Genomic DNA, 23509 nt, shown 5'->3' with positions numbered 1-23509 from the left:
CTCAACATTCAGCTAATCTGTAAAATTCTCAAATAGGAGACCAAAAAATATGTAGATAAATCCTAAAAAATTATTTGAAAACTAGTAAAATTTGCTAATAAGTGTAAAAGCAAGGAGGGTTTTTAGAAATTATCTGGGTACATAAAAGGTAAGAACCTCTATTTCTGGGACACCTGGGTGGCTTCAGTTGGTTAAGCATCTGATTCTTGATTTCAGCACAGGTCATGATCTGAGGATCGTGAGATCGAGCCCTGCTTTGGGCTCTGCACTGAGCATGGAGCCTGCTTAAGATTCTCTCTTTCCCTCTCCCACTGATCTCTTTCTCTTGAAAAAAAGAAAAAAGAAAAAAATAAGAAAAACCTCTATCTTCAACCCAGAAGGTACAACTAACCTTCCTGAAGCATCTGGAAGATGCAATAAAAACTAAGAGTCAATCCAAAGGAATTTAATAAAATACTCTCTTTAGAAGGCTACTTGCATATTTACACAAATACAGTACTGATATTGTTTTTGGGAATAACTTCAAACCCAGAGTTTAGTACCTAATCATGTTGCTAAACTCACCAAAGTAAGATGTTCAGGTTCTCCCCAACTGTTTTCATAACACATAACCGTTTGTGGTGTTATAGGAAATTCTTCCAGCTCCACGTCTTCACTGGTTTGTACTCCTTTTGTACACTGGTTCGTAAAATCACTCTGGCATGCGGCTACCATGAAAATTACAGAAGTCTTCGTTGAACAGTGCTAAGATATATGGAATTTAACTAGTATATGTTTGCCATCTACCTGATATAATGCATGTTTTGCTCAGCTTTATGACTAGTACTATCTTTTTTTTCTAGGATTTACTGGCAATTATGTAATTTGAGGACAATTTAGACAGGTAAACCCTGTTAAAGTTTGTTTTTAACTTTCTGCAATTCAGAAGAGGAAAATTTATACTTTTATTTTAAAAAAAAAGTAAAGATATGCATAATAATACCAAAGTATTTATGAGTGAAATGAAATGACAGCTGGGATTTACTTTAAAATAGTCTAAAAAAAAAATACTCGAAGTAGAAAAAAATAGATGAAATAAGATTAGTAAAATATGTAACTGTTAAAGCTAAGTGATGCATAAATAAAGGTTCATTAAAATAAAATCAAGTACCAGTTTGGAGTCTTATTTTTATAAAAGTTTCAAAAATTATAAGAAAAAATTTAAACCTTAGAAAAAATAGAAGATTGACATGATTTCTGAAAACTAACTATAAGGAAATTTAAATTTACTTCAGTGAAGTTCTTTCTCCTTCCTTCTACTTTAGAATTATTTGATTTTATTATTAATAAGTGAAAACTACAATGTTTTTCAATAATAATAGCTACTATACCATTTTTTCTTGATCTAAGTTCTTTTTCTTTCTTTGGAGAAGACTTTGGTAGCCGATTAGAATATATGTTTTTTATATCCAGTTCTCTCTCCTTTTCCTGAAAAGTAACCCAATACAATTAAGGATGTAGAGTATGAGTTTAAAATAAAACAGAAAAATTCTCACCTTGCCAACTGGTATTTTCCTTACCAAACTGGAATATACTATACCTAGTTCAGTTTCCCTTCTTAATTACTGAACTATAGAAAGGAATATCTCTAGGACATCTAGGTTAGGGCAGTGATTCTCCCTAAAAAGTGCAATATGTACTGGCAAACAAAAAAAATTAGAGTAAATAAGACAAAATTCATTTTCTACCCATTCCTACCTAATAGAGCTAGTAAGGTCTTAAGACTGTCTTCCAAGCTTGGCAACAGAGACCAAAATAATTTCATTAGCATCTTTCAAACATGGCCTTGGAGTTACTGACAAGTTAAAAATTGGACTTTTTAAAAACACAGTGTTCTTTTATCATTTTGAGGCTATGGTTCTTAGAATTTGATTAACAAAAACTTCTATGTAAGATAATGCATGAACATTCAATTTTGCACAAAATTTCCACCCATCAACGACCTCTGGATAGAATTAAGAACACCTTTAACAAAATTAAATAATGTGAATGCTTCCTCTCAACACTGTGAAAATGAAGGGCATTATTTGAAACAACTTTTAAAATAATCCTAGGGTTATCTGAGAAGAACACTAGGATATTTAATCACGCAACAGAGAAAAACTCCAGTTCCCATAATTCCTTCCAGGATTTCATAACTTATTTTAGTTATATCAATTCTATTAGGATTCAATGTGTCACTTCTGGCATTTGTCACAGTGATTATATCAACAAAACTTCTCTTTAAAAGTACCAAAGAGAATAGAATTTTGTAAATTACATTGTCCCAACTTACAAATATGAATGTTTTTTACAATGCTGAATGTTCAATATATTTTATATATATATTATCCATTAAATAAATAAACACATACTTACTTTTAATTTGTGATACAGTTGTTGTAGCTCCTTTTGAAGGACTTTATTTTCATCATGAGCCTCATATGCCCTTTTCCTTTCAGCAAGCAACTGTCTTTGGAAACTGTTAGTACTCAGCTCAAGGTTTTTGGATAGTTCCTATAATGTGTATATAAACATATAAAAAAATAGTACTTGAAAATAACTGAAGAGTAAAACACTGCACTCAGCACTGAAATAATGTTTTTAGTAGTACCATAAAAGACCTACAAATCAGGCTGCACTTAGTGTTCATGAACATAAACTGGAAAACAGATCTACCAACAATTTAGTAAGGTACTTAGCCTATTATTCCTTATTTTGCTTTTCACAATGATTTGCAAATAAATCCTTAAGCATTTGCCTGAAGCATACATGAACAGTCATTTAAGTTGGTTGTAAATTCAGCCAAAGCATGTGATGAGAAACACTGGCATTTGGGAATCATAGTTCAGGCAAATATATACCAAGGCAGCTGCATAAAACTACACAGCACTATTCAAGGTGCAGAGATTACTTTGTAAAACATTTCTAGCTAAAAATAATAGTCATTTCAATGGTCTTCAAATGTTTTCCATAAAGTTTGTGAAAAAATTTAGGTTAAAATCTTTTCTTTTAGGTGACATCAACATCATGGTGGCATGAGTCATTCCTTTTTTCTCCACCTTTCAATTTACAACTAATCAGATCCATAAAACAAACATCTATAATTAAACTAAAGCACTTCTGCACAGCACACCAGCATACCTGAGAGAACCATCCATCTCTGCACCTGAAAGTGGGTGGACTGGACATCAGAGGAGGCTATGGAGCCAGGGCTGGTGGTACAGGTGGCAGAGGTGGTGGCAGGCCCATATGACCTTTCTGGCAGAGGAGGCGGAGGGTAAAGGTGGTAAGTGGGAATCTGCCCAGCCACATGTGCGGCAGTTGGAGGGACTCACTCTCTGAGAGATCGCAGTGACTAAGGGGAGGAGAAGGAAAGGGAAGGAGGCAAAGAGAACTGAAGGAATGAAGGAATACCATTTCCTGGGCTGTATACCCAGGATTCTGACAAGAGATCATCCATGAATCTCTGGGAGACATCCCCCAACTCAAGGATCCCCTACTGGGAAATGGGCACAGCCAAAGAATTAAGTGGTAAGCACACACCTCCCTCCACTCTGCCACCACACCTCTTCTTTCCCATCCATCAGCTTTTTTTAATTGTATAATTTTTTTTCTCATATGCATTTTATTTGAAGGCCCCTGATTTTCTCAGTACTGTTACATGTATATAGCCTTCTGGTCCCTAGGGATGGCTTAAGGTCTTTAAATAGCTCAAAGAACAATTGGGAACTTGAGCACTAACTAGATATTTGAAAATATTAAAAAGCTGTTAATTTTTTAGATGTTATTCTTGGTATCGGTCAATGGCATTGTGTTTTTAAAGTCTATATTTTAGAGAGATACAAGGTGAAATATTTAGGAATAAAACAACAGGATATTCAATATCTACTTCCAAATAATACAGAGAGGTGGAGGAGAGTATATATGAAAAAATATTTTCTATAAGGTGACATTTTTTATTGAAGTATAGTTGACCCACAATGTTAGTTTCCAGTGTACAACATAGTGATTCCACAACTCTATACCTTATGCTGTGCTCACCACAACTATAACTAACATCTCACCATACAATGCTATTATAGTATCACTGACTACATTCCCTATGTTGTGTCTTTTATTCCCGTGACTTACTCATTCCATAACTGGAAGCCTGTATCTCTACTCTGATTCACTCATTTTGTCCATCTCACCACCACTCTCCCCTCTGGCAAAAATCAGTTTGATTTCTGTCTTTATGGATCTGTTTCTGCCCTCCTTAAGCCCCATCACCTATTTAACCCATCCCCCCCAAGCCACCCCCTTCAGTAGCCCTCAATTTGTTCTCTATAGTTAAGTCTCTTTTATGGTTTGCCCCCCCTCTCTTTTTTCCCCTGTTCATTTGTAAATGGAATTGTTTTCTTAATTTCACTTTCTGCTACTTCGTTATTAGTGTATAGAAACACAACTGACTTCTATTAATTTTGTATCCTGCAACTTCACTGAATTCATTTATTACTTCTAATGGTTTTTGGCGGAGTCTTTAGTGTTTCCTACATATGATCATGTCATCCGAAAACAGTGTCAAGTTTAACTTTTTTCTTACCAATTTGGATGACTTTTATTTCCTGTCTAATTGCTATGCCTAGGTCTTCTAGTACTATGTTATATAAAAGTGGCAAGAACAAGACATCCTTGTCCTGTTATTAATCTTAAAGCTGTTTTGCCCCGAGTATGATGTTAGCTCTAAGTTTGTCATATATGGCCTTTATTATGTTGAGTTATGTTCCCTCTACACCCACTTTATTGAGAGATTTTATCATGAATGGATGTTGAATTTTGTCAAATGCTTTTTCTGCAGCTATTGTGCTGATTATATGATTATTATCCATCACTTTATTAATGCTGTGTATCATATCGACTGATTTTTGAATATCGACTGCCCTGATATCCTGGAATAAATCCCCCTTGATCATGGTGAATAATTTTAAAAAATATATTGAATGCAGTTTGCTAATATTTTATTGAGGATTTTTTGTATCTGTGTTCATAGGGGATATTACTGGCCTATAGTTTTCTTTTTTTTGTAGTGCCTTTGGTTTTGGTATCAAGGTAATATGACCTTGTAGAATATATCTGGAAGCTTTCCTAAAAACCTCTTCTATATTTTAGTTTGAGGAAAATAGGTATTAACTCTTCTTCAAATGTCTGGTAGAATTCACCTATGAATTCATCTGGTCCTGGACTTTTATTTGTTGAGTTTTTTAAATTATTAGTAACAAAAGTGAATCAGTAATCAGTGTATTCAAATTTCCTATTTCTTTCTGATTCAGTTTTAGAAGATTGTATGTTTCTAGGAATTTATCCATTTCTTCTACATTGTCCAATTTTTTGGCATATAATTTTTCATAGTAGCCTCTCATAATCCTTTGTCTCTGTGGTGTCATTTGTTACTTCTCTTTCATTTCTGAATTTATTTATTTAGGTCCCATCTCTTTTTCTTGGTGTGTCTGCCTAAAGTTTTATCAAATTTTTTTTTTTTTCAAAGAGCCAGTTCTTGGTTTCATTGATCTTTTCTATTGTTTTTTTAAGTAACTATTTCATTTATTTCTGTTCTGATCTTTATTATTTTCGTCCCTTGACTGGCTTTGGGCTTCGTTCTTCCTTTCCTAGTTCCTTTAGGTATAAGGTTATATTATTTGAAATTTTTGTTTCTTGAGGTAGGCCTTTATCATTTTAAAATTTCCCTCTTATACCTGCTTTTGCTATATCCCAAAGGTTTTGGAACATTGCGTTTTCATTTTCAGGTGCTTCTATGTATTTTTCACTTCCTCCATGATTTCTTTGTTGACCTCTTGATTGTTTCATAACACGTTGTTTAGCCTCCTTGTTTGTGTTTATTCATAATTCTTTTATTGTAACTGATTTCTAGTTTCATATCATTGTGGTCAGAAAGGATGCATGATATGAATTCAATCTTCTTAAATTTATTGAGACTTGCTTTGTAGCCTAATGTGATCTGTCCTGGAAAACGTTTCATGTGTACTTAAAAAGAAATGTGTATTCTGTTGCTTTGCGATGGAATGTTCTGTTAAGTCCATCTGGTCTGTGTCATTCAGGCACTGATTTTCTGCCTAAATGATCTATCCATTGATATAAGTGGAGTGTTAAAATCCCCAACTGTTACTATTTTGCTGTCACTTTCTCCATTTATGTCTATTAGTATATGCTTCATGTATTTAGGAGCTCCAATGTTGGGTGCATAATTACAATTCTTATATCTTCTTCTGGTATTAACCCCTTTATTAGTAGTAATAAGATTAAAAAAAGGCATTATGTCTATTTTTTTCAAAGGTTTTATTTATTAGAGAGAGAGCATGAGTCGGGGGGGCAGAGGGAGAGGGAGAAGCAGACTTCCCACTGAACTGGGAGCCTGATATGGGGCTGGATTCCAGGACCCTGGGATCATAACCTGAGTCGAAGGCAGACACTTAAATGACTGAGCCACCCAGGTGCCCCTACATGTCTGTTTTAAATTCTACTTTGTCTGTTTTAAGTATTGCTACCCCAGCTTTTTAAATTTTCACTTCCATTTGCATGAAATTATCTTTTCCCCTCTCTTCACTTTCAGTCTGTGTCTAGATCTGAAGTGCCTCTCTTGCAGGCAGCATATAGATGAGTTTTGTCTTTGTATGCATTCCTCCTAACCCCTCCCCACCATGTCTTTTGACTTGAGCATGTAGGCCATTTCAATTACAATAATCACTAGTATCTATATACTTATTGCCATTTTGTTAATTATCTTCTGGTTGTTTTTGTAGTTCTTCTGTGTTCCTTTCTTCTCTTTGGGATGGAATGTACTGTTAAGTCCATCTGGTCTAAGGTCTCTTCCCTTTGGAATGATGGACATTAGTGTTTTGTTTGGCTTACTTTCTCTTCATTTTTTTGTGTATCTATTATAGGTTTTAGATTTGTGGTTACCATAAGGCTCATATATAACATGCTAAGTACATATACCCAGTCTTAAGGTGATGATGGTACTTAAGTTCAAACACATTCTAAAAGAATTTCATTTTTTTACGTCTCCCTCCATTTTTACTGTGTATGTCGTCATATTTTACATCTATTTTGTGTGTCCCCTTCTTTTTAGTTAAAATTAATTTTGCTATTTTTGTCTTTTAACCTTCATACTAGCTTTGTAAGTAATTGCTCTACTCCCTTTGCTGTGTGTTTGCTTTTATTCATAAAATCTTTTCCTTTTATAATGTTCTAATTATGTCCTTTACTTTTCCACTTAAAGAAGTCCCTTTAACATTTCTGGTAAGGCCATTTTAGTAGTAATGAACTCCTAAACTTCTGTCTGGAAAACTGTTTCTCTTTCAATCCTTAATGATAACCTTGCCAGTAGAGTATTCCTGATTGTAATGTTTTCCTTTCAGCACTTGGGATATATCATGCCACTCTCTTCTGGCCTGCAAAGTTTCTGCTGCAACTTACCTATACCCAACCTCAGCTTTAGCTGCACTGCCAGGGTGTCCCTGAGGAGGACCTCCTGGCTGGCATACGGCCAGGTTGTCCTCTGTGTCGAGAGCCCCAGGACAAACCAGTTAGCACCCACTTCAGCTATCAGGCCAGAGCACCCACTGTGTGGAGAGCCCTGGGACTCCCTCAGCTTGCACCCACTAAGCTTCAGCTGTCCTGCCAGGGTGTCTTCTACATGGAGAGACCCAGGACTGACCCGGCCCCCAACCACTTCAGCTCTAGCAATCCCAACAGGGCAGGCCCAGCATGGAGTGCCCTAGGAACCACAGCCCATGTCAGATACAGCTGAAGAGACAGAGAAACATATGACAAACGAAAGAAGACAAAAACCTCAAAAAAGGACTAATGAAACATAAACCAATTTAGCTAATAAATAGTTTAAAGTAGTAGTCATAAAGATGCTCACCCTGAAGAGTGTAAGACTCAGTAAGAACTTCAACAAAAAGATAAAAAATATATAAGAACCAATCGGAGTTGGTTCCAGTCCCAAATGGCGGAGGAATAGGAGACTGTAGTTTCGTCTGGTCCCAGGAATTCAGATAGCTATCAAATCATTCTGAACAACTGAGAACTCAAATGGAGATCTAAGAAAAGAAAAGCTGCAAGCAACTCTACAAACAGAAAAGTGGCCACTTTTTGCACCATAGAAGGTGAGGAGAAATGAATCCGAGGCGATATAGTGGAAGATAACTGCCTGCTGGGGTAGGGAGCCTCTGTCAGCTGGCTATCGAAAAGTGACATGGCAGTGGAGTGCAAAATCAGAACTTTTAGAAGTCTGCTCCAGTGAGGGACGTCCCTGCTTGAAAGGCGCTCAGGTGGCAAAGTGGGGCAGAATCCTAGGTGGGGCAGTGTGGTCTCAGGACCCCTGGGGATCACGAAGAACGGGGGTGTCTGAGTGAAGCAGAGTCCCAGGCACTGGAGTGGGGAAGCCGGCTACAATCAGCAAGCCTGGAGTGGGTGTTCAGCTCAGTGTTGCCATAAACCAAGAACAGACTGGCACCACACCTATCCACAAAGACCTGCCAGACCAGAGAGGTCTGACCATGTTATATTCAGGTGCTAAATAAGAATACTTTATCCAGCTAGGATGTCATTCAAATTAGAGATAAAAAGCTTCTAGAACAAACAGAAACTAAAAGAATTTGTCATCACTAAACAAGCCCTACAAGAAAAGGGGATCCTTTAAGCAAAGAGAGAGCCCAAAAGTAACAGAGACCAGAAAGGAACAGAGACAATATACACAAATGGTAACCTTTCAGGTAATACAATGGCAAAAAATTCATATCTTTCAATAGTTACTCTGAATGTAAATGGGCTGAGTGCCTCAATCAAAAGACAGAGGGTATCAGATTGGATAAAAAACCAAGACCCATCAATATGCTGTCTGCAAGAGACTCATTTTATACCCAAAGACACCTCCAGACACAAAGTGAGGGGGTGGAAAACTATAATCATGCTCATGGACATGAAAAGAAAGCGGATGTGGCAATCAATCAGACAAATTAGATTTTAAACCAAAGACTGTATTAAGAGATGAGGAAGGACACTATATCATGATTAAAGGGTCTAGCCACCAAGAAGATCTAACAATTATAAATACTGATACCCCTAACATGGGAGCAGTCAATTACATAAGCCAATCAATAACAAAATTAAAGAAACACATTGATAATAATACAGTAATAGTAAGGGGACTCACTTGCTGAAATGGACAGATCACCTAAGCAGAAGATCAACAAGCAAACAAGGACTCTGAATGACATATTGGACCAGATGGATTTCACAGATATATTCAGAACATTCCATCCTAAAGCAACAGAATACACATTCTTCTCAAATGCACATGGAACATTCTGCAGAATAGATCACATTCTGGTCAAAAACCAGGTCTCAACCAGTACCAAAAGATTGGGATCATTCACTGCATATTTTCAGACCACAGTGCTTTGAAACTTGACCTCAATCACAAGAGGAAATTTGGAAAGAACTCAAATACATGAGGGCTAAAGAGCATCCTACTAAAGAATGAATGGATCAACCAGGAAATTAAAGAAGAATTTAAAAAATTCATGGAAACAAATGGAAATGAAAACACAACTGTACAAAACCTTTGAGATGCAGCAAAGGCAGTCCTAACAGGGAAGTATATCCCAATACAAGCCTTTCTCAAGAAACAAGGTTTCAAATACACAACCTAACCTTATACCTAAAGGAGCTGGAGAAAGAACAGCAAATAAAGTCTAAACCTAGCAAGGAGAAGAGAATTAATAAAGATCAGAGCAGAAATCAATGAAACAGAAAACAAAAGACCAGAAGAACAGAACTATAATATTAGGAGCTGGTTCTTTGAAAGAATTAATAAGACTGAGAAACCCCTGGCCAGACTTATTAAAAAAAAAAAAAGAGAGAGAAAGGGCCCAAATACATAAAATCATGAATGAAAGAGGAGCGATCACAGCCAACACCGAAGAAATACAAACAATTATAAGAACATATTATGAGCAACTATATGCCAACAAATTAGATAATCTGGAAGAAATGGATGCATTTCTAGAGACATATAAACTACCAAAACTGAAACAGGAAGAAACAGAAAACCTGAACACAGACCCATAACCAGCAAGGGCATTGAAGCAATAATAAAATCTCCCAACAAACAAGAGTCCAGGGCAGGATGGCTTCCCAGGAGAATTCTACCAAACATTTAAAGAAGAGTTAATACCTATTATGCTGAAGCTGTTTCAAAAATAGAAATGGAAGGAACACTTCCGAATTCTTTCTATGTGGCAAGCATTATCTTGATCCCAAAACCAAAGACCCCACCAAAAAGGAGAATTACAGACCAATATCCCTGATGAACATGGATGCAAAAATTCTCATTAAAATACTAACCAATAGGATCCAACAGTACATTAAAAGGATTATTCACCACAACCAAGTGGGATTTATTCCTGGGCTGCAAGGGTGGTTCAACATCCTCAAAACAATTTGATACACTACATTAATAACAGGGCCAGAACCATATGATCCTCTCAATAAATGCAAAAAAAGTATTTGACAAAGTACAGCATCCTTTCTTGATTAAAACTCTTCACAGTGTAGGGATAGAACCATATTCCTATTATAAAAGCCATATAAAAAAGCCCACAGCAAATATCATTCTCAATGGGGAAAAATTGAGAGCTTTTCTCCTAAGGTCAGGAACATGAGAGGGATGCCCACTATCTCCACTGCTGTTCAAGATAGTACTAGAAGTCCTAGCCTCAGCAATCAGACAACAAAAAGAAATAAAAGGCATCCAAATCAGCAAGGAAGAAGTGAAACTCTCACTCTTTGCAGATGACAGGATACTCAATGTGGAAAACCCTAAAGTCTTCACCCCAAAATTGCTAGAACTCATAGAGGACTTCAGCAAAGTGGCAGGATATAAAATCAATGCACAGAAATCAGTTGCATTTCTATATGCTAACAATGAGACAGAAGAAAGAGAAATTAAGGGGTCAATCCCATTTACAATTGCACCAAAAATCGTAACATACCAGGAATAAACCTAACCAAAGAGGCAAAGGGTCTGTACTCAGAAAATCATACAAAAGAAATTGAGGAAGAATACTCATGAAAGAAATGGAAAAACGTTCCATGCTCATGGATTAGAAGAACAAATATTGTTAAAATGTCTATGCTACCCAGAGCAAGCTACACATTCAATGCAATCCCTATCAAAATACCATCAACTTTTTTCACAGAGCTGGAACAAATAATCCTAAAATTTGTACGGAACCAGAAAAGACCCCAAATAACCAAAGGAATGTTGAAAAGGAAAATCAAAACTGGTGGCATCACAATGCCAGACTTCAAGCTATATTACATAATCATCAAGACAGCATGATACTGGCACAAAAACAGACACATAGATCAATGGAACAGAAAAGAGAACCCAGATATGGGCCCTCAACTCTATGGTCAACTAATCTTCAACAAAGCAGGAAAGAATGTCCAATGGAAAAAAGTTTCTTCAACAAATGGTGTTGGGAAAATTGGACAGCCACATGCAGAAGAATGAAACTGGACCATTTCCTTACACTACACACAAAAATAGACTCAAAATGGATGAAAGACCTAAATGAGAGACTGGAATCCATCACAATCCAGGAGGAGAACACAGGCGGCAACCTCTTAGACCTCAGCCACAGCAACTTCTTGCTAGACACGTCTCCAAAGACAAGGGAAACAAAGGCAAAAAGGAACTATTGGGACTTCATCAAGATAAAAAGCTTTTGCACAGCAAAGGAAACAGTCACAAAACCAAAAGACAACTGACAGAATAGGAGAAGATATTTGCAAATGTCTTATCAGATAAAGGGCTAGCATCCAAAATCTATAAAGAACCTATCAAATTCAACACCCCAAAGAACAATCCAATCAAAAAATGAGAAGACATGAACAGACATTTTTCTAAAGAACACATACAAATGGCCAACAAACACATGAAAAAAATGCTCCACATCATTCAGCATCAGGGAAATACAAATTAAAACCACAATGAGATACCACCTCACACCTGTCAGAGTGGCTGCAATTAACAAGTCAGGAAACAAGAAATGTTGGTGAGGATGTGGAGAAAGGGGAACCCTCTTACGCTGTTGGTGGGAATGCAGGCTGGTGCAGCCATTCTGGAAAACAGTATGGAGGTTCCAACTTCCTCAGGGAGTTGAAAATAGAGCTACCGTACAACCCAGCAATTGCACTACTAGGTATATACCCCAAACATACAAATGTAATGATATGAAGGGGCACCTGCACCCCAATGTTTATAGCAACAATGCTCACAATAGCCAAACTATGGAAAGAACTCAGATGTCCATTGATAGATGAATGGATAAAGATGTGGTGTGTACACACACACACACACACACACACACACACAAACACACACACACACACGTATATATGTGTGTGTATATATATATATATACACACACACACATACACACACACACAAATGGAATAATACTCAGACATCAAAAAAATAAAATAAAATCTTGCCATTTACAACAATGTGGATGGAACTAGAGGGTATTATGCTAAGCGAAGTAAGTCAGAGAAAGACAATTATCAAATGATCTCACTCATATGTGGAATTTAAAAAAGAAAAATCCAGAGGATCATAGGGCAAGGGAAATCAGAGAGGGAGATAAACCATAGGAGACTCTTAATCCTAGGAAACAAACTGAAGGTTGCTGGAGGGGAGAGGCTGGGGAGATGGGGTATGGGTGAAGAACACTGAGGAGGGCATGTGGTGTAATGAGCACTGGGTATTATATAAGACTGATTATCACTGAGCCTTACCTCTGAAACTAATACACTATATGTTAATTGAACTTAAAATAATTTAAAAATAAAATGAAAAAAAGAGAACCAGAGTTGAAGAATACATAACAAAAATGAAAAATACACTAGAAGGAATCAACAGATTAGCCGATGCAGGAGAAACTAACAGCAGTCTTAAAGACAGGATAACAGAAAGCACCTAAGCTGAAGTGCAAAAAGAAAAATGAATTAAAAAAATGAGGATAGTTTAAATGATCTCATGGACAACATTAAGCAAACAAATGTTCGCATTATAGGGGTCCCAGAAGGAGAACAGTGAAAAAGGCAGAAAATTTACTTGAAGAAATAATAGCTCAAAACTTACCTAACTGGAGGAAGGAAACAGAATCCATGTTCAGGAGAAAAGAAGAGTTCCCAACAAGGTAACCCTAAGGAGGTTCATACCAAGAGACATAAAAATTAAATGTGAAAGATTAAAGAGAGAATTTTAAAAGCAGCAAGAGAGAAAAAGTTATATAGAAGGGAAAGCCCATAAGGCTATGAGCTGATTTTTCAACAAAAACGTTGAAGGCCAGAAGACAGTGGCATGATATATTCAGAGTGCTAAAAGGAAAATACCTAAAACCAAGCAAGGTTATCATTCAGAATGGAAGGAGAGATAGAGTTTTTCTGACAAACAAAAGTTAAAGAAAGGAGTTTATCACCACTACACTGGCCTCACAGGAAATGTTAAAGGGATTTCTTTAAGTGGAAAAGAAAAATCCACATTATAAGTAAAATAAAAAGTTATGAATTAAGATATAAAATATGACAAATGGATCAAATGTAAAAGATTTCTTTTAGAATGTGTTCAAAGTTAAGGGGCTATCAACTTAATATAGACTTCTAAATACTTAGGATCTTATAAATGAACCTCATAGCAATCACAAATCCAAAACCTATAATAGATACATAAAAAAATAAAGCCAAGCATAACCCTACAGAAAGCCATCAATCACAACAAAAAAAGAGCAAGAAAGGAACAGAGAAGAACTAAAAAAACAACCAGAAAACAGTTAATAAAATGGCAAAAAGTACATAACCATCAATGATGACTTTAAATGTAAATAGTCTAAATGCTCCACTCACAAGTTATGGAGGCAGGAGGGTAGGGATAAAAAACCAAAACCCATCTATATGCTATCTAAAAGAGACTTGTTTCACACCTAAAGACACATACAGACTGAACGTGAAAGCATTCAAAAAGATATCTCATACAAATAGAAGCAAAAGAAAAGCCAGAGTAGCACACTTCTACCAGACAAAACAGGACTTAAAATGGACTATAATAAAAGACAAAAATGGGCATTATGTAATAATAAAGTAATAATAATAATAAATAATAAAATCCAACAAGAGGATATAAAAATTTTAAATATATGAAGGAAATATTAAGACACTATGGGAGAAGTTGGTAGTAATACAATAAAAGTAGGTGATTTTATTATCCCACTTACATCAATGGAGGGATCATCCAGGCAAAAAGAAGTAAATAATGTCTCTGAATGACACATTAGACCAGATGGATGTAACGAATATAACCAAAACATTCCATACAAAACAACAGAGTACACATTATTTTCAAGTGCAAATGAAACATTCTTCAGGACAGATCACGTTAGGCCACAAAACAATGCCTCAACAAATTTAACAAGACTGAAATCATACCATGCATACTTTTCTGACTACAACAGTATGAAACTAGACATTAAGGGAAAAAAATGGAAATAGCACAAACACATGGAATATGAATAATATGCTACTAAACATCCAATGGGTCAACCAAGAAGTCAAAGAGAAAATAAAAAAAAATACATGCAGACAAATGAAAGTGAAAATACAATGTTCCAAAATCTCTGGCATGCAGCAAAACCATATGTAAGAGAGAAATTTATAGCAATAAAGGCCTAACTCAAAAAACAAGAAAAATCAAGGAAACAATCTAGCCTTACACCTAACGGAACCAGAAAAAGAAGAGGGAAGGAAATAATAAAGATTTGAGTAGAAATAAATGAAATAGAGACTAAAATAAAACAAAACAGAAAAGATCTGTGAAATCAAGAACTGGTTTTTTGAAAAGATAAAAAAAATTGATAAACCTTTCACCAGACTTAATAAGTAAAGAAAAAAGACCCAAATAAGTAAAGCCAGAAATGAAAGAGAAGTAACAACCAACACCACAGAAATACAAGGGATTATAATAGTATGAAAATTGATATGCCAAAAAATTGAACAATCTAAAAGAAATGGATAAATTCCTTGAACCATAGAATCTTCCAAAACTGAATCAGGAAGAAACAGAAAATCTGAGCACACTGATTACTAGTAATAAAACTGAATCAGTAATCAAAAAACTCCCAACAAACAAAAGTCCAGGACCAGATGGATTCACAGGTGAATTATATCAAACATTTAAAGAAGAATTAATACCTGTTTTCAAAAAATAAAAGAGAGAAAGCTTCCAAATACATTAATGAATCCTCAATAATACCTCAATAAAATATTGGCAAATCTAACTTAGTAATACATTAAGAGGATCATTCACCATAAACAAGTGAAGTTTATTCCAGGGATGCAAAGATGGTTCAATATTTGCAAATCGATCAATGTGATACACCACATCAACAAAACCAAGGATAAAAATCATATCATCTCAATATGTAGAAAAAACATTTGATAAAATTCAACATCCATTTATGATAAAAACTCTCTACAAAATGAGTTCAGAGGGAACATACCTCAACATAATAAAAACCATATAAACCCACAGCTAACATCATACGCAATGGTGAAAAACTGAGAGCTTTTCCTCTAAGAACAGAACAAAACAAGGATGTCCACTCTCACCACTTTTATTCAACATAGTACTAGAAGTCCTAGTCACAGGAATCAAACATAACGAAATAAAAGGCATCTGGATTGGTAAGAAAAAAGTTAAACTATGATGATGACATAATACTATCCACGGAAAAGCCCTAAAGAATCCATCAAAAAAAAAAAAAAAACTATTAGAATTTATAAATGAATTCAGTAAAGTTGCAGGATAGAAAATTCACAGAAATTGGTCACGTTTCTATACACTAATAAAGTAGGAGTAAGAGAAATTAAGAAAACAATTTCCTTTACAATTGTACACTTTTACAACTGTACACAAAAAATAAAAAATAAAATACCTGGGAATAAATTTAACCAGGGAAGTGAAAGACCAGTACTTTCAAAACTATGAAAAACTGATAAAATGAATTGAAGATGACACAAACAAATGGAAAGCTATCCATGCTCATGGACTGGAAGAATTAATACTGTTAAAATGACCATTTACCCAAAACAGTTTAAAGATTCAATGCAATCTCCACTAAAATGCCAGCAGCATTTCTTTTATACAACTAGAATAAACCTAAAATTTGTATGAATGCCACAAAAGACCCTGAATAGCCAAGTAATCTTGAGAAGAGAAACAAAGCTAGAGGCATCACAATCAGTTTTAAGAAATGCTACAAAATGGTAGTAATCGAAACAGTATGGTACTAGCACAAAAGTAGACACAGGGATCAACTGAACAGGATAGAGCCTAGAAACAAACCCACACTTACATAGTCAATCAACCTATAATAAAGGAGGCAAGAGTGTAAAATGGGGAAAAGACAGTCTGTCAATAAACAGTGCTGGGAAAACTGGACCATTTTCTTACACCATACACAAAAATAAACTCATAATGGATTAAAGATCTAAATGTGAGACTTGAAACCATGAGCCTCCTAGAAAATAACATAGGTAGTAGTATCTTTGACGCTGGCTGTTGCAACATTTTTCTAGATGTCTCTCAGGCAAAGGAAACAAAAGCAAAAATAAACTATAGTGACTACACCAAAATAAAAAAACTTTTACACAGAGAAGGAAACCAACAAAATAAAAGGGTTACCTAGTAAATGGGAGAAGATATTTGCAAGTAATATATCTGATGAGGGGTTAATATCCAAAACATATAAAGATATAAAATACAGCACCACAAAACCAAATAATCTGATTAAAATGGGCAGAGAACCCGAACATTTTTCCAGAAGATATACAGAAGGCCAACAGACCCATGAAAAGATCCTCAACATCCTTTATCATAAGGGAAATGCAAACCAAAACCACAATGAGATATCATCTTACACCTGTCAGAATGGCTAGAATCAAAAATCAAGAAATAACAAGTGTTGGCACAGATACAGAAGGAGAGAAACCCTCGTGCACTGTCGGTGGGAATGTAAATTGGTGCAATCACTGTGGAAAACAATATGTAGGCAGAAAATTAAAAACAGTAATACCATTTGATTCAGTAATTCTACTACTTATCCAAAGAAAATGAAAACACTAATTCGAATTAGTCATTCTTTGAGAATTTTTATAATCTTGATGCAAAAACTGGATAAGGACAGCCTGAAAAATAAATCATATGCCATTCTTATATATGAATATTGTTGTAAAAATCCCAAATATTAGCCAAAGGAATAGAGCACTGTACACAAAATATATCCCAACTAAGTACCATTTATACCAAGAAAGCAAAGGATAAGAGTAGTTTAATAACAATATATAAATGTAATTTTCCATGTTAATTAAATGAGAATAATCATTTCAATAGAAGCATTTGAACAATTCAATTATTATCCATGATTTTAAATAAAATTCCTAGCAAGCTAGTAAAAGAAGTAAATTTCTTCACATATAATATACATAATATGTACACACAGAAAAGATACAGGGTATACACTAAAATGCTAAAATTGGTGATATCTGAGTGTAAGAATGTTTATTTTTCTCGCTTTTTTAATAATGCACATGTGCTACTTATATAAAAATAAAACAATTTTTATAAATCTGTCTCAATGAAAATAAAATAGGAAGGAGATATATCTATCAACTTCAGAAAAATAATTACTTCTGAGGAAAGCAGAAAAATGGATGTTTTGGAGAAAAGTGTACAGGGAAGCCTTAAAGTAACATCTTCTAAGTATATGATCTAAAGGAAAAGTAGCAAAATATTAAGTAGATTCGTGACTGTTTTAAATATTTCCTTTTCTATATGTTCAAAATATTTCATAAGAAAAAAATTAAAAGTGCTTCTAGAAATTGAAGATATGGAATTGAAAAAATGTAAATAGTTGTTACCTTTTGCTGGAAGGACTACAGGTATTTTTTCCCCTACTTTACTGTCAATTTCAAAATGTCTTTAAACAAAAATTTAAATACTTAAGTGATATTTCACCAAAACGAAATATCACAGAATTGTAACTCTTTAAAAGAAATAAAGGTTTATATAATTTAGCAACTTTTGCAAGCAAACCCAAAGGATAACTAATCTTACCTCCACTTACTGCTTATTAATAAAGCAATAACATAACAATACTGCATTTGTTTAAAAAGGTCTGTAAGTGTCTGTTGTTTTCATCTCTGCTGAGTTATTATAACTCAATCCTTAAGATTTAGACCCTTGGGTATACAAGGACCACAGCCCAATTTATAGGAATAGTTTTGTTTGTTTGTTTGTTTTTTTACAACAGTGCTAGTAAGATGATCATTCAGTCTCTGCACAAATAGTTCTGGTGACAGAAAGTTCAGTAATTCAAAGGTTCTAATTTCACTGCCATTGGACAATTCCCAATTATTTCGAAGTTCTTCCTTATGAATAAGCAGAAACCTGCTCCCAGAAATATCCATTAGGTTTGTACTGCCTTTAGGAACATCCAAGAACATGTCTATTTCTCCTTTTCCAACAAAACAGCTCTTTAAATACTGAACTACATTACATTTCCCTTAATTTGAAACTTATTCACGGTTCCATGGTTCTTCCACCGTTTCTTATATTACTATTTTTCACCCCCGGGTTCTCTGCTTGCTCTCTACATGTCACTTTGTTACCTAAAATTTGGTACCTGTTTTCAGATGTGATCTGGCTGGTAAAATTAGTTGTTATTAATGCCAGGGCCTGGGAACCAGCATAATTGGTTAACTGTTTTTTTCCTTCTGTTAACTTTTTAAGCAGCTATATGACCACAGGTTCAACAACTAAAACCCTGTGCTTTTTTTAAAACTTGAATTCCTTTCAAATCAGGTCTCCCCATATTAGTAGCCATAAAATAGATGGAAAAAAACTAAGGACTCAACAGTTAACCAGATTAAATTTTATCTTGCTTGTTTGGGGCCAGATTCTTGAGCCCAGGGAGATCTTAATCTTGTCATCCATCAAAGTAGCTGCCCCTCCTATTTCTGAACCTGTCATGAATGCCACTTTCTTTCATTGATCCATCTATCCACTCAATCCTTTAAAAAAAAACATTAATTCTAGCCAGATAGAATGTCAAATGTTACAAACACAAAATGAAATAAGACCTGTCTGTTCTTGCCCTTTTTAGGAGCCCAAATTCACTGATAAATATGCTGACAAAGGGCCAGGGTCTAAGATGGCACCCCAAAGCACCTACCTATAAATGTTCTCTCCAAACTGATAGCTGTTTATTTATTTGTACCCTCTGGGTTCAGCTGCTGATCCAATTGTAAAGCTTTCTAACATTTACATTTCTCCATTAAAACACAAACAAGAAAGATTTCCCATATCCACTATATACTATATCTACTAGCATATATATATATATATATCTATTCTTTGTATAGAGAAAAATTAATAGGTATAGTATACTTTGCTGTACCAATCTTGCAATCTTATGAGGAAAAGAGTAAGGGTAGTTCTAAGTGAGAAATATGTTCCAAAACATTCAAAAATTTGGTAGAGACTGGCATTGTTTACCTATTAATAATGTCTAACATTACCTCTGCCTACCTTTGAAAACACTGGGACTTCCTTTTTCTCACTTTTCTTACCTGTCCCTAGTCTTCCTAACTCCCCAGTGTATACTGACAAAAGCTCTGAAATCACATTCATAAGGTTCTTCAGTCCTTTGGGGGATAATTCATTTGAATGTGGAGAATGAGCTCATTTAAATAAGTTATCTATCTCTTATTATTTCTTCACCTGCTTTGAGCAGGACAAGAGAGAAGCAAACTTGGAATCTAATAGTTATACTTTCTCTGAGCATTACAAGCAGTGGGCTTTGGTCTTATTACTCTAATGAAAACTCTGCTGTTTTCTTTTAAAGTGTCTACAAGCCTTTGCTCACTCTTGAGTTTTTGTCTTCAAACATACAACTAGATGTTACTCCACAGTATTTAGCATGGCTAGTACCAAAAATAAAACAGATTTCAGAAGTGGTTCCCGCTCAAAAAACTGCATATAAAGAATCAGCATGATATGACAGATTTTGAAAAAAACAATGTGTTGCTTTTCTAGTGTGTGCATCATCTTATCAGATATTACTGATAAGACAGCCAAAGTTAATATTTTAATTCATGCTACCATAAAATTATGAGAATACTCAAATGTACTTTTACAAGAAGATCACAAATACTACTTAGCTTTTAAAAAATGTGATAAAATTACAAGGATATTATTAAAATGGTAATAGAATAAAAAGAGCAACAGAATGGGAGATGGCTGACTGCTGTTCTAGTTCCAAACATGTGGTTCTAGTGACCTGTGTGATTCTATGTGATCTGGAAGAAGAAAAATAACATCTCTCTGTCCTACCTTCCTCAATTGTTAAATGCTTGAATTGGACTACAGAGTTCCCCAAGAAGGTGTTTCAGGGCTGCATCAGACTGCTAGGCAACTGAATTTCTGCAGCCTAACTCACCAGTCACCACAAAGAATAGTTCAGCCTTTATCTGGCTGCCTGTGAAGAAATGCTAAAATTTGAAAAACCAATGGATGAAATTGGTAGTTTTTAAATATTTTTGGAAAACAACAGAATCCTTGAAGTACACTGAACTCATTTGAAAACCAATGCAAAAACGATTTCTATGGTCCTTTCAAAGTCTCAAATACTACTATGCTGTGATGTATTTACTTTTAAATAATGTACTTTGAGTGCACTTTATTTTTCAGTTATATATTCGGTGCCTAAAAAGTACCAGGCACTGAGCTAGAATCATCATGAACTTAATCTCAAACACTGTTTATCACCATCTGCAAGATTTTACAGAGTGAAAACTTGAGTTCATATAATCTAAGTGTCATTGGATATCATAAAGCTAGTCCAGTAGGGAACCAGAATTTGAACCTAGGTTGAATATTTGTGTGCATGTATAAAATTCTGTTTCATTAGGAACTCAACACCTTAGGAAGTAGTATTAGTTAACAGCATAATTAAATATACACTAAATAATTTTTTTATTTGGTCTTAAATTCTGAGCCAATAATTTTTGACAAGTTAGCAAAAGTCATCACTGTTTCTATATTAAAGATACTTTCATAAAAATGCATGTATTTTAAAATCGTATTGAGTGATACTAATCACAAGGAAAGTCAATTTAATCATAGTTTTTCTTGTAGTAATAAAGTTAAATTCTTTTAAGGAATAAAATCTTTAAGAGAATTTAAGAATATTTTATAAATATTTTATATCTATTTCTTGTTCTAATATTTAACTTCTTTAATAAAAAATAAAATCTTTAAAAGAATTTATTACTACAAGAAAAACTATTATTCAAAAGCATTCTTTAGATTCCTTTTATCAACAAATAACCAAAAATGATTTGAAAATGCTTTATTGATTTCCACTTCCAGGAATTTTCCATTAGTATGCTTATATATGCATGCAAAGACTTAAGTTCACTACCATAATGTATATTTATACTAAACCAAAACAAATTCCTAACATATGTGTAAACCAAAACAAATTCCTAACATATGTGTTAGTAAGGGAAGAGGTTCAACATATTATGATGTATCTACACAATGGAATAGATATCACCTTCAAAAAGAATGAGGCAGGAGAAAGTGATGTCACCAAAATGATGACATACATCAATCCTGACATCACTCCCCCTTACAAGAACAATTAACAACTACTCACGGACAAGACACCATTGAGACAATCCTAGAACACAGGAGTGAGGCTGAAGCAACCCCCTGCACCAGAGACCAAGACAGACTGCATTAGAAGGGTGAGAGGAACAGCTACACTCTGATTCCACTGCCCTTCCCATAGGCTGCCACAACACCGTGCCTCTAGTACCTCCAGTGGGAAGAGATGGCCCCGAGGGACATCCAGCTCCTCCAGAATTGTAGGTTGCTTTGTAGGAGCCCTTACTCTGGTTTCACTTCACAAGGATCACAGGAAACTGCAGGACTCAAGCACTGGGAATCTGACTGTGACAGAAGTGGAGAGACTTCTAACCACCAGCACTCAGATTTGGGCAGACCAAATTCCTATCTGCAGAGCCCAAGTAGTAATCGCAAGCAGCAGCTCTGCTCATCTGTAGATCAAGTCTAGGGTGGAGTCTGACTAGAAAACTCAGTGGGTGCAGGTCTGCCTACTTTGGATCCCCAAATGAGGAATTTTAGCAGCCCTGGGGTTTGGTCTTCCCAAGACCCAGCAGAGATGAGTCACAGCCCTACCCTATTGTGGATTGTGGCTCCCAGCCTCTTGAGACCAGAAAGCCTGTTCTGGAAAATTTAGGAGTTGTCTAGAAAGGGCCCTCCTAATCCTGCCCAAGCAGAAGCCTGAGTCATAGCCCCCTACCTGCAGAACATGGCTCATAGTCCCTTCTGACAGTAAGAGCTGGGAGGAACAGCTGGAGTCTGCATAATAACTAAGTAACTCAAGCTAAGAGGTGGGCAAGCAGAGCTGAAGACCTGTAGACAAAGCTAGTGGCCCTGTTCAGCCAGGGAACTTGGGGCACAGGTCAGGTTGATTCAAGACCATAAACAAAGAGCATTAGTGGCCTTGGAGCTGCTTCTCCTGCTGTGCCTGGACAGGGAAACTAATTCATAGCCCCACCTATTGCTGAATACAGCCTTCAGCCCGCCTGACCAGGGAAACTTACCAGACCACATGGGAAGCTGTGTAACCCATCCAACAGCCATGCTTACAGTAGCACTTGAACAGAAAGCACAGCCTGTGACTTTCTCTGGAGAGCAAAACCAGTGGCTTCACCAGAACAGGATATTTGATGCACACTCTTGCTTTATCTGGGTCCCCAAACAATGAGCTGTGCAGGCCCTGGGTCCTGTCCTGCTGCCCTGCCTAATGCTGAGTATAATACTCAGGACTGACTGTCTAATAAGCCTGATTTATAGAGTCAAGGCAAGAGCAGAGCCCATCCTACAACCTCGCTTGGGCGGGGAATCAAGCCAGCCATCCTAGCAGCTGTTCTCAGTAAGTGGCATGTCCCACCACCCCTGACCTCAGAGTGCAAACAGTTGCCTCCCCTCAAAACAGACCCTAATAGCAGGCACCACCTGCCCAACGACATTACCAGCAGAAACCCAAGCCAAGCTAACTATAGAAGAACTGTCTCTGCCAAAGTGAACCTGCAAAGTCTAGAAGAGACTACTTACTCAAATGTGCAATACCAATGTAAGAATCAAAGATCACAAGAAATCAAATATGACACCACTAAAGGAAACTAATAAAGCTCTAATAATTGATCATAAAGAAATGGAGATCTATGAACTGTGACAATTCAGAATAATCCTCTTGACAAAGGGGAACCC

General features: G+C 35.7%; 1 protein-coding gene across 2 annotated transcripts in view; it reads right to left on the bottom strand.

The window, feature by feature from the left end:
* The window catches only part of LCA5 (lebercilin LCA5), a 53013-nt gene that overhangs the window by 6347 nt on the left and 23157 nt on the right, over positions 1-23509 (bottom strand). For both annotated transcript variants that reach the window (XM_027604182.2, XM_027604183.2), the window contains 3 exons: positions 2398-2535; positions 1371-1467; positions 565-707 (listed from right to left, as the gene is read on the bottom strand). In XM_027604182.2, the coding sequence (XP_027459983.1) occupies positions 565-707; positions 1371-1467; positions 2398-2535 (378 nt within the window). The remainder of the gene's footprint in view (positions 1-564; positions 708-1370; positions 1468-2397; positions 2536-23509) is intronic.

This window comes from Zalophus californianus, chromosome 7 (genome assembly GCF_009762305.2).
Source record: "Zalophus californianus isolate mZalCal1 chromosome 7, mZalCal1.pri.v2, whole genome shotgun sequence".
In the NCBI taxonomy this organism is placed as follows: Eukaryota; Metazoa; Chordata; class Mammalia; order Carnivora; family Otariidae; genus Zalophus; species Zalophus californianus.
Note: the sequence above shows the minus strand (reverse complement) of the source record. Positions and strands in the feature narration are given on the sequence as shown.